General features: G+C 37.4%; 2 protein-coding genes across 2 annotated transcripts in view; both read right to left on the bottom strand.

Moving 5' to 3' along the window:
• The window catches only part of aff4 (AF4/FMR2 family, member 4), a 35,689-nt gene extending 29,102 nt beyond the window's left edge, over window positions 1-6,587 (bottom strand). The window contains exon 1 of the mRNA XM_020638315.3: window positions 6,288-6,587. The gene's annotated coding sequence lies outside the window, so the exon portion shown is untranslated. The remainder of the gene's footprint in view (window positions 1-6,287) is intronic.
• An 851-nt stretch (window positions 6,588-7,438) lies between these two features.
• Window positions 7,439-13,739, bottom strand: zcchc10 (zinc finger, CCHC domain containing 10). The gene is made up of 4 exons (XM_020638338.3): window positions 13,646-13,739; window positions 12,096-12,257; window positions 10,816-10,857; window positions 7,439-8,221 (listed from the first exon to the last, which is right to left on the bottom strand). Exons 1-4 carry the CDS (start codon window positions 13,684-13,686, stop codon window positions 7,984-7,986), a joined length of 483 nt encoding a protein of 160 aa, XP_020493994.1. The 5' UTR covers window positions 13,687-13,739; the 3' UTR covers window positions 7,439-7,983.
• Between the last annotated feature and the right edge of the window lie 139 nt (window positions 13,740-13,878).

Here is a 13,878-nt window from a genome sequence, read left to right as displayed (position 1 = left end):
CCCATATCTATACTTGACTAGACTGAACTTACAATCACTCCCTCGGCTTTAGGTCAATACTGATTCACTGTATTAGAGCGCATGTAAAAAAAAAACATGTTAGTTATATGTGAAAATCTCAGGCAGATTTCAAACACAAAATAATAATTTACCAATAAGTCATTTAAGGATAACTCATCTGCCAGGGGGTGGTAGTAATTTACATTTTGCAAAAGTGAATTTCCCATGCTACTTTAAGCATAAACTAGTTATTGTGGTTTGAAGTTTTCCTTGCCTATTTGTTAAAAACAACAGCAGGGATAAGAGCAGAAACAAGTGGGAGAAGTGTCTCTCTTTGATTTTGATTATACTGCAAAAATGGCCCTTTGTGAAATGTTTAAATAAAGCTCTAACTTATATGTTAACTGATAATTGATCATTCACTTAGCTGTTCAGTATATGGCTTAAAACGCAGATCCCTAACAGATCAGACAGAAAACGAACAGTTGTCTTGTATAAGCTCTGTTATGTTGAGCCTTCTAACAGCTTATAGCTAAATATATATTAAGACTGTTTATCTGCGTTAATCATTCCTCTCAGTCAGAAGTATACTACTAGCTGGTAACACGACTTAACTATTTCTTGATCTGGTAATTTTAACTTCTGATATAGCATTAACAAATAAATGTATTGGAAATACAGTTACTGTACACAAGGTATAGTAAATAGCAACATCCAGCATCATAGAACTAGTTTTTGTGAAATGAGTAGAGGACCTAAACTTATCCTCAATAAGTAACAGATATGGTTTCATTGAATCTATTAGTTAAAAAAATCTTGATTCTTTTCAGATTAAATACATTATCACAAAACACATCACTCTACTGAAGTGCATAGACATTTCCTTACAGCTCAAATTCTTACGATGTCTCCAACCATACGTATGGAATTATTGGTATTTCAGAAGCGTCCGCGTCATATTCTGTACACACATCAGTCACAATCTTCTAACTCAGAGAGCACTTAGGGTTTAATATGACTCTGAAATAACTGCCTGCCTAAAAATAGAAACATGCTAACCTATAGCCTACCACTCTGAAGCTCTAAATAAACATTTGCTCTCCCTACTAAGCAGGTGCTTCGATACATGATGCTGTCTGTATTGATTGAAGACATCCCCTGATCAAAGATTCATTTTTATAGCTCAAGATTTGCAATATTAACCTCTTAAAAGTATGTATTATATAGATCAATAACTTGTACCTCTCATTTTACTCTTCTCAATCCATATCCCCAGGGATTTCACTTTCAAAAAGTAACGGCTGCGTTAGACGGCCGTCAAGTCACTTAACGTGGACTGGCTAGTTCTCTACTGTTGTTTAAAACTGTTTGGACTTTAAAGTTGGGACTCGCTTTTCCTGTAAATTTGAGAAGTCTGCACTTGAGATCAATACAATCGGAGAATTTGCCGGTCTGCCTGCCTCAACCCCGCCCATGGTGCTCTGAGTGTGTGTGCGGGGAGGACCTGTCATAATTTGTCTCTGTTAACTTAACAGAAACTCCAGACTGCAGTAAATTGCATAAAATTAATTGATAGACTTGAAAGTTATACAGATCAACAGACTGCATGATCAAATGTCCCGTTTTTGTTCTTATTATTAATTGAATATGTAGCACCCTCACATTTCAAAAAACAAAACAAGGATAAAAAAAAAAAAAAAGCTGTTTTTACCACAAATACCAGAAGCTGGGGCAGAGAGAGAGAGAGAGAGAAAGTCAGACAGGTAAGAGTTCATACACAAATACATTCAGTGAACATTCCTGCGGTCATGTACACAGCTTGACCTTTAAGACTGTTTTACAGGTCGAGGGATATGTGAAATACGTCTTACACTAACCATCTCAGAAATATGTACTTGCGGTTCCACCTTAAAGTGAAGATTTAAATAAATCGTTATAAGATTTAAAATGAGGTCTAATCAAACAAGAATAGGGATTGTTTTAAGAGGCTGGGTGGTCACAGAGTGGGCTAATATGCACAAAAGGTCTAATCCTCCTTTGCAATATTTCACTAATGTTTGGGATTAGGTTAGAAAACTTGATAAAATGTTTTATGATAAATTATATGATAGAATAGTGGCATTGAAATTTTGAAAGAAGCCCCAAATTTGGTTTTATGGCGCCAATTTTTCGTCTGTGGGGCACTCCCCCAGACCTTCCTTACTTTTTCTCACTGCCGACTACTTCATGTTTGTTTATCACTTTCTGGGATTTTACCCTTTTCTTTTAAATGGCCAGGCATCCACACTGTTCTAAAAAAAATGTCATGGTAAGGATTTCATTTTTGCTATTTATCACAAATATCATTGCTGCCACAGACTCAGTGATATTCTCCAAACCAATTTGAAAAGAGCAGTTTCTCACAGCCCGGATGTATGCCAGATCTGTGAAATGAAATGGCATTAATGAGTTCACCTCCACTGAACTAGCTATCCACGAGAGAGCTTAACTCACATCCTTCAGAACAAAGGCTAGAGAAGAACAGATGCATGAGGTCAGGACACAGTGAGTGGCATATTTTTCTGCTGTGTGAGCAAACGTACAGAGGGGTAAAAAAAAAAAGAAAAAAAAAGGAGCTGCTGATGTCTGATTAGATTGGTGCTAATTAAACTGGCAGACTCTGGAAGACGCTTCAAACAACTTACTTTTTGACAAGCTTCTCTTTGTAGAAGAAATTAGATTTGATTGTAAAGTTACAGACCTCTGCTAAGTACACAATTAGCTCGTTTCTTCATCCCAAAGAAAGAGCTAATTGTAATGATTATTTAATGACTTCTAGTCTTAACTTTGTAAAAGTATACTACTAATCCTCTATGGATATGATATGATCGCTATCATTGCTTTATAAACGATCCTGAAGGGTTCCTAAGGAGTCCAAAGAGCAACAGAAACACACACTTATGTTGTAAAGTAAGTAAGATATACCCAATGCGAGAAATACATTAAAAAAGCTGACTGATGTTACATTATCCACTAATCAAACACTGTCATCACATTATTATTCACTAGTAGTCGATTCTGCATTGATGCTTTAAAGCCATGGTATTTGGAAGTCATGATATCCATGATGGCTGAGTGCTTTGAAAACAAAACAATATGTAAGGGCTAATTAACTATGGTATTTGATCAGATACATAGACTCTGTGATTCATATTGGAACAACTCTAAAAGTTTCAATGTAAAGCATTAGGTTGACTAAGAAAATCTGTGTTGTGCAGTTACTTGTTGTTGCTGCACGGTCTAAAAGTAGGTATGGTTCATTTCCAAACATCCAGCCAGTAAAACCACTGTGTGCTTCAACAGCAATCTCCAATAGGTGCGTGTCCAACCTCAAAAAACGCACACACGCCCAATCCCCTGTCTGTAACGGACAAACAAGAGACCATAATAACATCTCAAAAGAGACATTCGCATGTCCTTTTCTTGGCTTCAGCGGAAGCTTTTACATTAAAGCCACAGAGCAAAACCTGAACAGGAAGTGAGGAGAATTTCACACTGCGCTGCGTCACAGGGAGCAAGACGGAACTGACTTTTAACTGCCATGACACACTGACCACATACGTGCAAACTGCTTTTTGATTTACTAGAAATGTAAGATACACTTCAAATACATGGTTTACTTCGATATCAAGGGGGGGAAAAAAGTATGATAATCCAAAAATGCAAAGTATGCGGTGGTAATCTTTTCCTAACCTAACATGACTGTTCAGCGCCTTCATTTAAAACAGCAGCGTGCAACATGATCAGCTGTTGCTTAAACAATTAACAATCACCTGATGTATCTGTCACCTCTTCAATTACTCAAAAGAAAAGAAAAGACTGTTTTTAGTGTTTGTAGTAGTAGAATTATGACATTGGTCTTTGGCCATAGCCTCAGCCTTCATTAATCACTCTCAACATCTTCAAGTATTTCAGTAAAAGTTTTTCACAAAGTTGTTATGTTACCTTTCATTATCTGACAAAAGGCACAATGCTTTAAAATGTTCTTAATGCCATGTGAGGCAATGAATGTACATTTTATTGAGTTAGATTTCCTTCTATGTTTGAAAATTATGGGAAAAAACTCAAACTGTGAAACATAAACATAAGTCGAGAAACCAATTTGATACAGACTTGGGTAGTTAAATTGATGTTGTGTGACGATGGGGCTGATCCTGAGGTCGTCTTCTCATCTAATAACACTACAACATCATCTAATTGTACTCAGCATTTTTAACTCCTGACCAGTTTGTTGCTGCTTTGAAAGGTTTACACTTTAAGTGTGATTCCCATCATGGAGTTATGTAAATGTATTTATTGATTACTTTTTGTCATACAAAGTTAGGGCAGCAAAGTTTATTTAAATCCCAATGTTTCCAGTCACGTAAATGAATGACTGAATGATTCCAGCCTCTCCCACAGTAAGGGCATTCAGTTTTTTGGATTACATACTTGTATTGAACCGCTACAAGTCCGATGTGGGCCAAAAGCCCAGGTATTGGTATGAAGAATGACACAGTCGCATTCCTTCTATACAGTTTTCACTGATTATACAACGGACTGAAATTAAAAACTGATGTCCCCCTATAACCTGCTTAAGAAAACAAAACCATGAGGATATAGACTCTATATTCATTCACTGTAAATTTTTGATGTTGGTCGTCGTAGACAGAACTATTTAAAACACGCAGAGCAGAAGTTCCTTTGTTTGCAATTTTGACTGACAACATTTGCAGTTTTACTAATTTACTAATGCAAGTAGAACAACTCTGCATGTTTCACAGTTGAAATGCTGAGTAGGACTAAGCTTAAATCCAAAAGTATAGTCAGGAATATATTTTCAATTGTCTATCATTTCAAAATGTGAATGCCCTTTTTCTGGTTTAAAAGCAAAACAAACTGTGGCCGGTGTCAGGAGACGTGTTTTTCCTCATTTCATTTCAACATAAAAAAGCAATAACCTCTTTCCTATATAAGTCCTCTTGAAAATAAAACACTCCTCTATCCTCACTTCCATGCGCCCTGTACTGCATAAACAACTGCACCCACAAGTCAAACAGCCTAAACCTCCATCGATCAGCTGACTTCAAAGGTTGTGCCACCACACGCAGCTACCTGCCATAAATGAGTTCATGACCTTATGCCTCCCCCACCATGATGTGGTACACAAAATAAACAAGTTGGAAGCTCTGTCTTCGCGTCCATATGTCACACCCACCCAGGTGAATATGTATATAGATACTGCATGTAATTGTAATAATCCTTAACTGTTTAAAATAACTCTGGACTTATGATGCATTTTTCTGGCCCTTCCCCCATCTGTAGCACGTAAAATGGCTTCCTAGAAAAGCATATCAGCTGTCCTGTTTTTTTTTTTTTTTTTCTACAGACACAAACTGTTTGTGTTGCTTGTGTGCAAAACAGGAATTTAAAGTTCTAAAAAGATGTTGATTTCTTCAGGCTAGTTGAATGGAAAGTAGTGGAGCATAAGTTTAGACGGGATAAGGTGTGCGAAGACTGACATCAAACCAAAAGTTTTTGCTGGTCACCGCGACAAAAACTGACCACTGTTATCAGCCAATGATTTATCTAATAGTGTTGTTTAGGGTGAGAAAACTACAAGTGAAGGACAATCATTTTTTTATCCTCAACTTTTTACTTTAAGAGTTTTTTTGTTTTGTTTTACGAAAGCTAATAAACTGGATAAACAAAACTACGCGCAGCTTCGTTTCACCCTTGAATATAATCCAATTATCTCCCTTGGATAACACACATTGTTAACAGTTGGTAAACTTATGCAGGTAAGCTGTCTTAAGTCACAGTTAAACAGTAAGAAACACAAACATTAAACGTCATGACCTCGTAGTCAACAATATGTAGCAAAACAAGGTAACTATCAACCTCCCCCGATGTTTCCTCTTCACTTATCGCGAACGGAAAGCCACAGCAAAGAACAATCCCATTATCATTTCATCAAGCAATGTTTGACGACACCCAAACTCCAAAATTCACTGCAAGGTCTACCCCCTTTTTAGCAGGTGGCTAACACGCTAACTACCTATAGGAATACCTGCATCTTTACTTTAGCATTACGTTAGCTCGCCAAGTCAGCTAGTGGCGATTTGAGGCTAAGTTAGCGGCGAGCTAGCAGTGAATCAAGTGAATTTTTTTTAATGAAATTTAAATTAACATTCACTCAAAATGTCAGACAACAACAGAGTACAGTTAATATATTAAAAAACACATTTGACGATATTCAGCATCCTTACCTCTCGTCTTCTTTTTAGGCCCAAACCATCCTAGCTATTGGAAAGCTCTTTTCTCTTTGTCTTTTCCACTTACACGCAAAATGGACCCAACAAAAACGCAATAACAGCTAAAATACTAAAACCAAATGGTTGGTCTCCATTTTTTTCCTTAACACGCAACTTGCACATCGAGCGGGAAACGGACTTAGTTCATTTTGTCTCTCGTTCATTTTGTTATTCCTAAACAGAAGTGTCTGATAGGTAAAGGCTGCTAGCTAAGTTAAGTAGCCAGCAGGTACCTCAGACAGGACTGGATGCATGTATGGCAGCAAGCGGTGCTGCCTTCAAGGGCTGTCGGAAATATCTCGACTTAACCACCTTTCCAAGTAAACACTGTGGGGGGAGTAGAAGCAATGTTTTTAAACGTAACAAAGAAGGTTGATGGCTTTTGAAGCACTACCATTTTTTAAAAAAAAAATTTTAAATACCACAGATTTTATGAGATGTGTTCCTTTTTCTACAGACACAAACTGTTTGTGTTGCTTGTGTACAAAATAGGAATTTAAAGTTATAAAGATGTTGATTTATTCGTCTAGTTGAATCGAAAGTAGTGGAGCATAAGTTAGACGATTTTATGAGATGTGTACCGGTTTAAGTTTTAAAAAATGTACCGGTTTAAGTTTAAAAAATATATAAATCTATATATTTGGACAGCTTCCCGGGTCCATAATACGGAAGTTGAGTCAAATTGGGCGAACTATTAAATTGTTTACTCACTAGCTACAGTTTCAGCAAAGGCTACTTTTAATGATGTTGGTGATTCCTAAATGTTATGAACGCCACATTTCAGTGACGCACAGGATGGTAGACCTGACGTTCAGCACGGATATCACCGTGAGCGTCTGATCGTTCCTTGATGTTGATGATTTATACGTGATATGAATAAAATTACTGAAACCTAATTGAAATTGTCCAATTTTGGTTATTAACAATCAAATATGTAAATTATGAAATATGAAAATAAATTACATCGATTAATGCTAATTCTGGTTAACCACTGTTTAAAGCTATCATTTATAATAGAAAATTAAGGTTGCTCCTTATTTGCGCCCCCTGGTGGATTGAAGAAACAAATATCGAAGCACTTGAGGTTACTCAAACATCCAGGAAACTTAAAAACAGGAACCAGTTTATTTCAAAGTGAAGCAGTGAAACAACTTAAAACCAGCAGCACAATCCTCTAGTTTGAAACTAATGCACATTTTTTTTTACAAACAAAAATTGTATTCTGTATTCTTTAATAATGTCTCATATAGGTGTTTTTTTCATTACTACATAGGTACTGCTTTATTCTGATTTTTAGCTAAACAGATCAAGTTTTACTAAAAAATATACTTTAGTACAAAATAACTAAATGAACATGAATATGCACATTAGTTTGAAATGTATATCTTTAGTAGATCTACAAACTTGAGAATATATCACATTAATAAAAGGTAAAGAATTACATCCTGAAAACATTGCATAACAAAAACCTTTTCTAATCACTATTTTTTAAGACTGTACATATGTTAAGCAACTGTAGGATTCGCAGCCCAAAAAGTGTCCTGTCCCTTCACATCCAACCAAGTATGATGTATTTAATAGAAAACAACTTGTGAACAGCTAAAATAACCTCAGGATCACACAAGGAAAAAAAAAAATCCAACACATTTATTTATTTCTTCTTTTTCTTCTTCTTTGGAGGTCCTTGATCTGAATCGCTGCTGCTTCCTGAGTCGGAGCTGTTGGAGGACGAAGAGGAGGAGGAGGAAGTGGAGGAAGAGCTGTCATCGTCGCTGTCACTGCTGCTGTCGCTGTCATCTGAAGAGGAGCTGGAGGAGTCGCTGCTGTCTGTTGATGAGTCACTTGAGGAGCCGTCTGAATCACTGCTGCTGTCAGCGGAATCTTTAACCCTGAGAGCAAGTGGCAGAGCACAGGAAAATACACAATGTTAAAAAAAAAAAAAACTGTGATAGTAATAAGCTGTCGCAGTTTCTTTAACTATCACTGTTACTGGCTGTTGTCGCAGAGCAGATGAGTCAAAAAAAAACATGCCCTGTTTAACCGCTTTGCAAGTGAAACGATACCTTCACTGATGGCAAACCTACCATGTTTCTGTCCAGCTTTTTGAATTGAAATAGAAAAAGGTCAAACTAAGGACAATACCTGCACATGTGCTCTTTACCTTTAGATCTTATATAGACCTGTTCAGTTACACAAAATGAATTTGGTGTTTTATGAGGGCCTTGAAGCTTCCCTAAAATCCCCAGCGTCTGATACATCTCTCTACTGAAGGCACATTCCCCTCCAAAAAACCCAACAAATATAGCCTGTCACTCTAAAACAGACACTCAACTACATGTTTACTCTGGAGCCTAATGATATACAGATATTCAACTACAGCAGTCAACATTTAGCAGTCTGATAGCAGCCGGAATAAAAGGGATGGAGTATCTAACCCAATTCAGACAACCCATTCAGGGTGAGTGGGTCTGAATATTTTCTGTTGACAGTCATCGGCATCCTTATCGTCATCTTTCGGACTTTTCGTTTAGAATTATTTGTCACTCTGTTATTTTGAAATCAACAAATTTATCTGGACTTTGAATTTTAATTAGCTACAATGGAGTCAGAGGTACAGGCCCACTTAGTCTCTGTGCGGCATTCTTCAATCTTAGCCGCCAAATTAACGTCCCTGTGATGTTTCACCTTCAATATGAATGTCACATGTGTATGTGAAGCTCCTGCTGTGCCATGCTCTCTCGCGCTTCCGCAACGCCGCAAGGAAATAGCCCTATTCAGACCGCCGTTTCAAGGCGCCATATTAACGTCCCTGTGAGGTTTCGCCTTTAACATGAATGTCGCAGAGGTGTAATGGGGGTCAAAGAGATCCCCCTCTCTGTAGGTAATAACAGAGACGAGATGGGATTCCTTAAGCCAGTAGGGAAGAGCAACGATGTGTGTGCGCATTTCTGACTGTGCGTGTATGTGGAGCACCCACTGTGTCATACTCTCGCGCTTCAGCAACGCTATAAGACAACGCTGTAAGACAATATGAATTCACAGACTAGATAGAAAAAAAACCTTCACACATCCACTAGTATTGAAACATTTCCAATAAATGTTTGTGAGTTAGACAGTGTGCAGGAGTTTACATTTAAATTCACAGACTAGGGCACCAATATTCTGTAATGTAAAAATAAATAAGAATGTCTGCGGGTGCAATGCCGGCAGAGATTCGTTGTGACACTTGAACAAAATTGCAGCATGAGAAAGGCTACAGACTGTGACACCAATATAACGCCATTGCGGAATTAATATAAATTACAGTACGTGTAGATTGAACGAAAAGCCCTTTGGCTCTTTGCATCACACCTTTTTTTTCCCCCCAAAGCGAGTTCAAGTCAATGAGATGAACTCCAACTATCTAGGAGCAAATTTTACAATGTAGTTTAGACTGTTCTTGACAACCAGCAGTTAAAAGAGAATGTTAAGAGACCTTTTAATAAAAGAATGATAACAGTAAAATAAAATGAGTAAAGCCTCCAAATAAAAAGGGAAAGGAGAGAGAAAGTTTTTGTGTGACCCAGATGTGATTTACAAACTCATCAACCATAATCTCTTTTTAAAAAGCTAAATTCTGAGCAAAATGAATCATACCTCAATAATATATAATTTATAAAATCAATAGACATTATACATGACCGTTTCAAGAGTGTACAGTCTAATTATTGATACTGCCAAATTATGATGAAGGTATTTCCCTCTGGGATTAATAAAGGATATCAAAAAAAAAAAAGTTCAGGTTTAGAAATCAAATCATCCACTAGAGGGAGCTGTGACATCATACCTCCATCAATACTAGGTCAGGCTTTGAAACATGAGAGGGACAGTAAAGCTGCAAAGGATGTCATCTACTGTCCCCAAACAGAGAAGAGACACAACCACCACGCCCCCTAACACAACACCCACCTGACATCATCCCCCGAGGAGATTGTGACACAAATCCAAACTTAAATTCCCACGACTACAACTCTCACGGGACTTTCATGCGACTCCCAACAGCTCACATGAGCATCTCCATTGCAGCTCCCATCCTCTGGAACTCTCTCCCTAAAAACATCAGAGACTCCCCCACACTCACTTCCTTCAAGATATCCCTAAAAACTCACCTTTTCATCACCGCCTACAACCACTGACTCTCATCCTCTTCCCTCCACTCTACTTCTTTGTTGTATTGTTCTCTTAGTTTTTGCTTTGTTTTTTGTTGTTTCCTGTCAAAGCGTCTTTGAGTATTTAGAAAAGCGCTATATAAATCTAATTTATTATTAATTACTTGAAAATGTAAAAGTGAAATTAAGTGTTTTATTTGTATCAAAATAAGGTGGTTACTACAAGGTCCAATTTGTTGAGGATTAAGAATGTTTCAGTACATTATACTTGAAGTGTATAACTTCCAGTAACATCCAGCACCGACAAATTATCTTTTAATATACATCGTACTTACTTCTTTTTGATTTTCTTCTCACTGGAGCCTTCATTTCCTGGTCTGCAAAGAGAGAACAGCTTTAGTAACAAGAAGCTAAGCTTGAATCTGCCTGGAGGCTAGAGAGACATTTGTGTTGTAGTAGCTGCTGTTTTTATTCTTTAAATACAGTATGACAGATCATCATGAAAAAAAAAAAAATCACAACGTTTGTAATACTGATATTTCCTTGAAGATTTCAATAATTGATTTGTATTCATATACTAGTAAGTGATCGTCTGAAATGTTCACAATGAAACCCACAGAACATTTCCTGGGAGCTGCATGTCCACACTGTGCAGAACGCTGGTTTTAGGTCTATAAATGTCCACCTGGTGGCTGTTTTTATCATCACGTCCTCTAGATGGCGATAAAAAAAAGCAAAGCACTGTCCCCTGTTAGTGGGTCAGTTTATGTACAGTTAATAGTTTGCACGTATATTTACTCATCTGTGTGTGTCTCTTTCTGAGCACTAATGTGGCTCAATTTGACCCAAACACTTGAGTATCAGTCATAAACCAGTGAGGGATTTTACTCATGTACAGTCGGAACAGCATTTCAACCCAAACCCCTTCTCTCATGAGCCAAATGCCCTGACCAACTGAGACCACAATGAAACTCAAGTGAGCTTGTTGATTTTCTCCTTTGAGGCTTTAAAACAAAATTGAGAAAACCAGCTTCTCCTTTTTAAGAGTTTTCTGACTAGTGGCCCCATTATTACGTCGCCACTATGGATGAGATTAAAAAAAAAGAAAGAAAAAAAAGATGTGCAGCTGGAAAATCTACAACAAGTTGGGACTCCAGTCTTCCTCCAAACGTAACATCACAGGAAAGAAACAAACTAAAGTCATAACCTTTCACCAACGGATACATTAGTAAGTAGCAGAAAAATTACTGGGTTTTCATGCAACCACAGAAGTGCAAGTAAAACTAAAACTAAATTAAACTCTCTACAAATTGTGCTATATTCCGCATAACTTGTAGACAGGTATATTCTGCGGCTGTAAATACATTTAAACATGTCACATTTGCTCAGTTAATATTATTGAAGATTCAAGAGTTTTGTTTGTCACATGCTCATACAGCTGCTCAGTGAAATGTAATGATTAGGCTTAGGGTATAATGAAGTCACTTAAAGTGGTTTTAAAGTCACCATCTGACCATCTATATAGCACTGCAAATGTATGTTTCAATCTGAATCTTATTACATCAAAAACCCTGCCTTCTTGGTATGTCGTATTGTGCTGCTGATGTAAACATACCCAGTGATGCTGAGAGGTTTGTTTTCATTCTCCTTGAGTTTCTTTTTCATCTCAACCGTTCGTGACGGTCTATGCACATATTTCCGCTTCCCGCTGCATTCATAGGTCCAGTGTCCCATCTCCAAACACTTCTGGCAGCGCACATGTTGTTTGTTCGCCTCCCTGCGAGCAAAGAAAGGAGAGAACTGAACGAGGACAAACACTGACAGTCACTCCTTAAAAAAAAAATATCACATCATCACAGTTGCGGTTACTCTTCCCCTTTCAGTTAAGAGTAATTCAATTGTGAAGAATCTGTATAGTCTCTGTAGCCTGGGAAATGTTTGGAAAATAAGACGAGGCTTGTTAAATATTTCAAATCAAACATACAGAATTTTTCACCCTACATGTATATACAAAGTGTTTGTACACCAGGCTAACATGAAAAATCAAAAAAAAGACAAGCAAATCCCTCAGTGGGTGCTGGATCCATCCAACACGAGTAGGTCAAGGAAAGCGAACAACATCCTCACAACCAAGAAGCTTCCTTTTGAAAGGATTTATCAATAAGTGGCGTTTCAAGCCAACTAGACGACCTCATACACCGAGCTCAAAACATGGAAGCATAACATAATATCACATGTTTCTTTTTTTTCAATTCGTCTGAAATGTCTCTTATTGTTTGGATGGGCTCGTGTCTTAACTGCAATCTTGTGTGTTCATTCTGCTTTATTGTTTTCTCAAGTAGATGAAATCTTAAACTCAACTGTATACCGAAGTCATAACCCCCATACAGGTAAAGGGGTAATAATGGACGTGAAGTGTCGGAAAAAAAAAAAAAAAATCTGGTTGGTGTTTTTTTTTTTTTTGGATTTGGAAAATTAAAAAAAAAAAAGAAAATCAGAGAATCGAAAAAGACCAAGTACTTTGAGTTTTCTGTTGTATCTTTCATCACTAGAAGAACACTGATTTACACAAGTCTGCGATTATTCTGAACCATACCTGTATTATCTGGAAATCAAGCACTTCTTCCAGTGAGGGAATGGGCCTATACTGTGAAACAATTAACTAATGTAAATTATCATGTTGCACTGAAACTGCGATAGGCTATTAACCTTATAGACTCTAGATTATCGTGAATGTAGCTAAATATTCATATGACGAATATTTGAGAGAAGATTTTGAAGCTGGCCTGAAAGAAGACACGTTTAGTTAACGCTACTGCTGCCTGATCCTGCTGCTCATATTTTATATTCAGGTGGTGTTGTTATTATTCTTTCTGGGATTAATTTAAGTCTCACCTTGTATCTAATAATCTACTTTATCAGCAGCAAGCTCCTAGAGTAAACAAAGATGAACCAGAACGACATCTTTCTCAAAGTAGGTCTGTGTCGTTGAGACACATCGCGACGCATTTTGTACTTCCATAAAGACTTAAAAAGGTTCATGCTTTACGTCTTATTAATACACGAACCTCGAAGGGCTCGAAGCCATTTCTTTTATAAATGCTACTTCGTCGCCTAAACGTCGAAAATGTGCCGTATTCGTGAAGATATATAGATGATACTCACGCTTGCCTCCTTGCTATTATCCTGTGCATGGGAGTCGCCATGTTGCAAGTTACTTTTTCTTCTTCCTTGTAATTCAATAAGTACGTTTTACCGTTTTAACGCAACCAGTGCCCTCTACCGTCAATCATGAACTACTGCATCTGTGTGTCTCACCAGCTCACCCGGCATCAGCGCTCTGTTTCTGTATTTGAGAGGGTTTTTTTTTCTGTTTGTAGGCAAAAGATGTTTGATGG

This window comes from Labrus bergylta, chromosome 14 (genome assembly GCF_963930695.1).
Source record: "Labrus bergylta chromosome 14, fLabBer1.1, whole genome shotgun sequence".
Classification (NCBI taxonomy): Eukaryota; Metazoa; Chordata; class Actinopteri; order Labriformes; family Labridae; genus Labrus; species Labrus bergylta.
This window is presented reverse-complemented; position numbering and strand designations above follow the sequence as displayed.

Excerpts from the sequence above, each read along its gene's own strand:
- zcchc10 (XM_020638338.3), bottom strand. The coding sequence starts at position 13,686 with ATGGCGACTCCCATGCACAGGATAATAGCAAGGAGGCAAGC. Across the intron at positions 12,258-13,645 it reads ATAATAGCAAGGAGGCAAGC|GGAGGCGAACAAACAACATG; the intron begins GTGAGTATCATC and ends CTTTGCTCGCAG. Across the intron at positions 8,222-10,815 it reads GAGAAGAAAATCAAAAAGAA|GGTTAAAGATTCCGCTGACA; the intron begins GTAAGTACGATG and ends ACTTGCTCTCAG.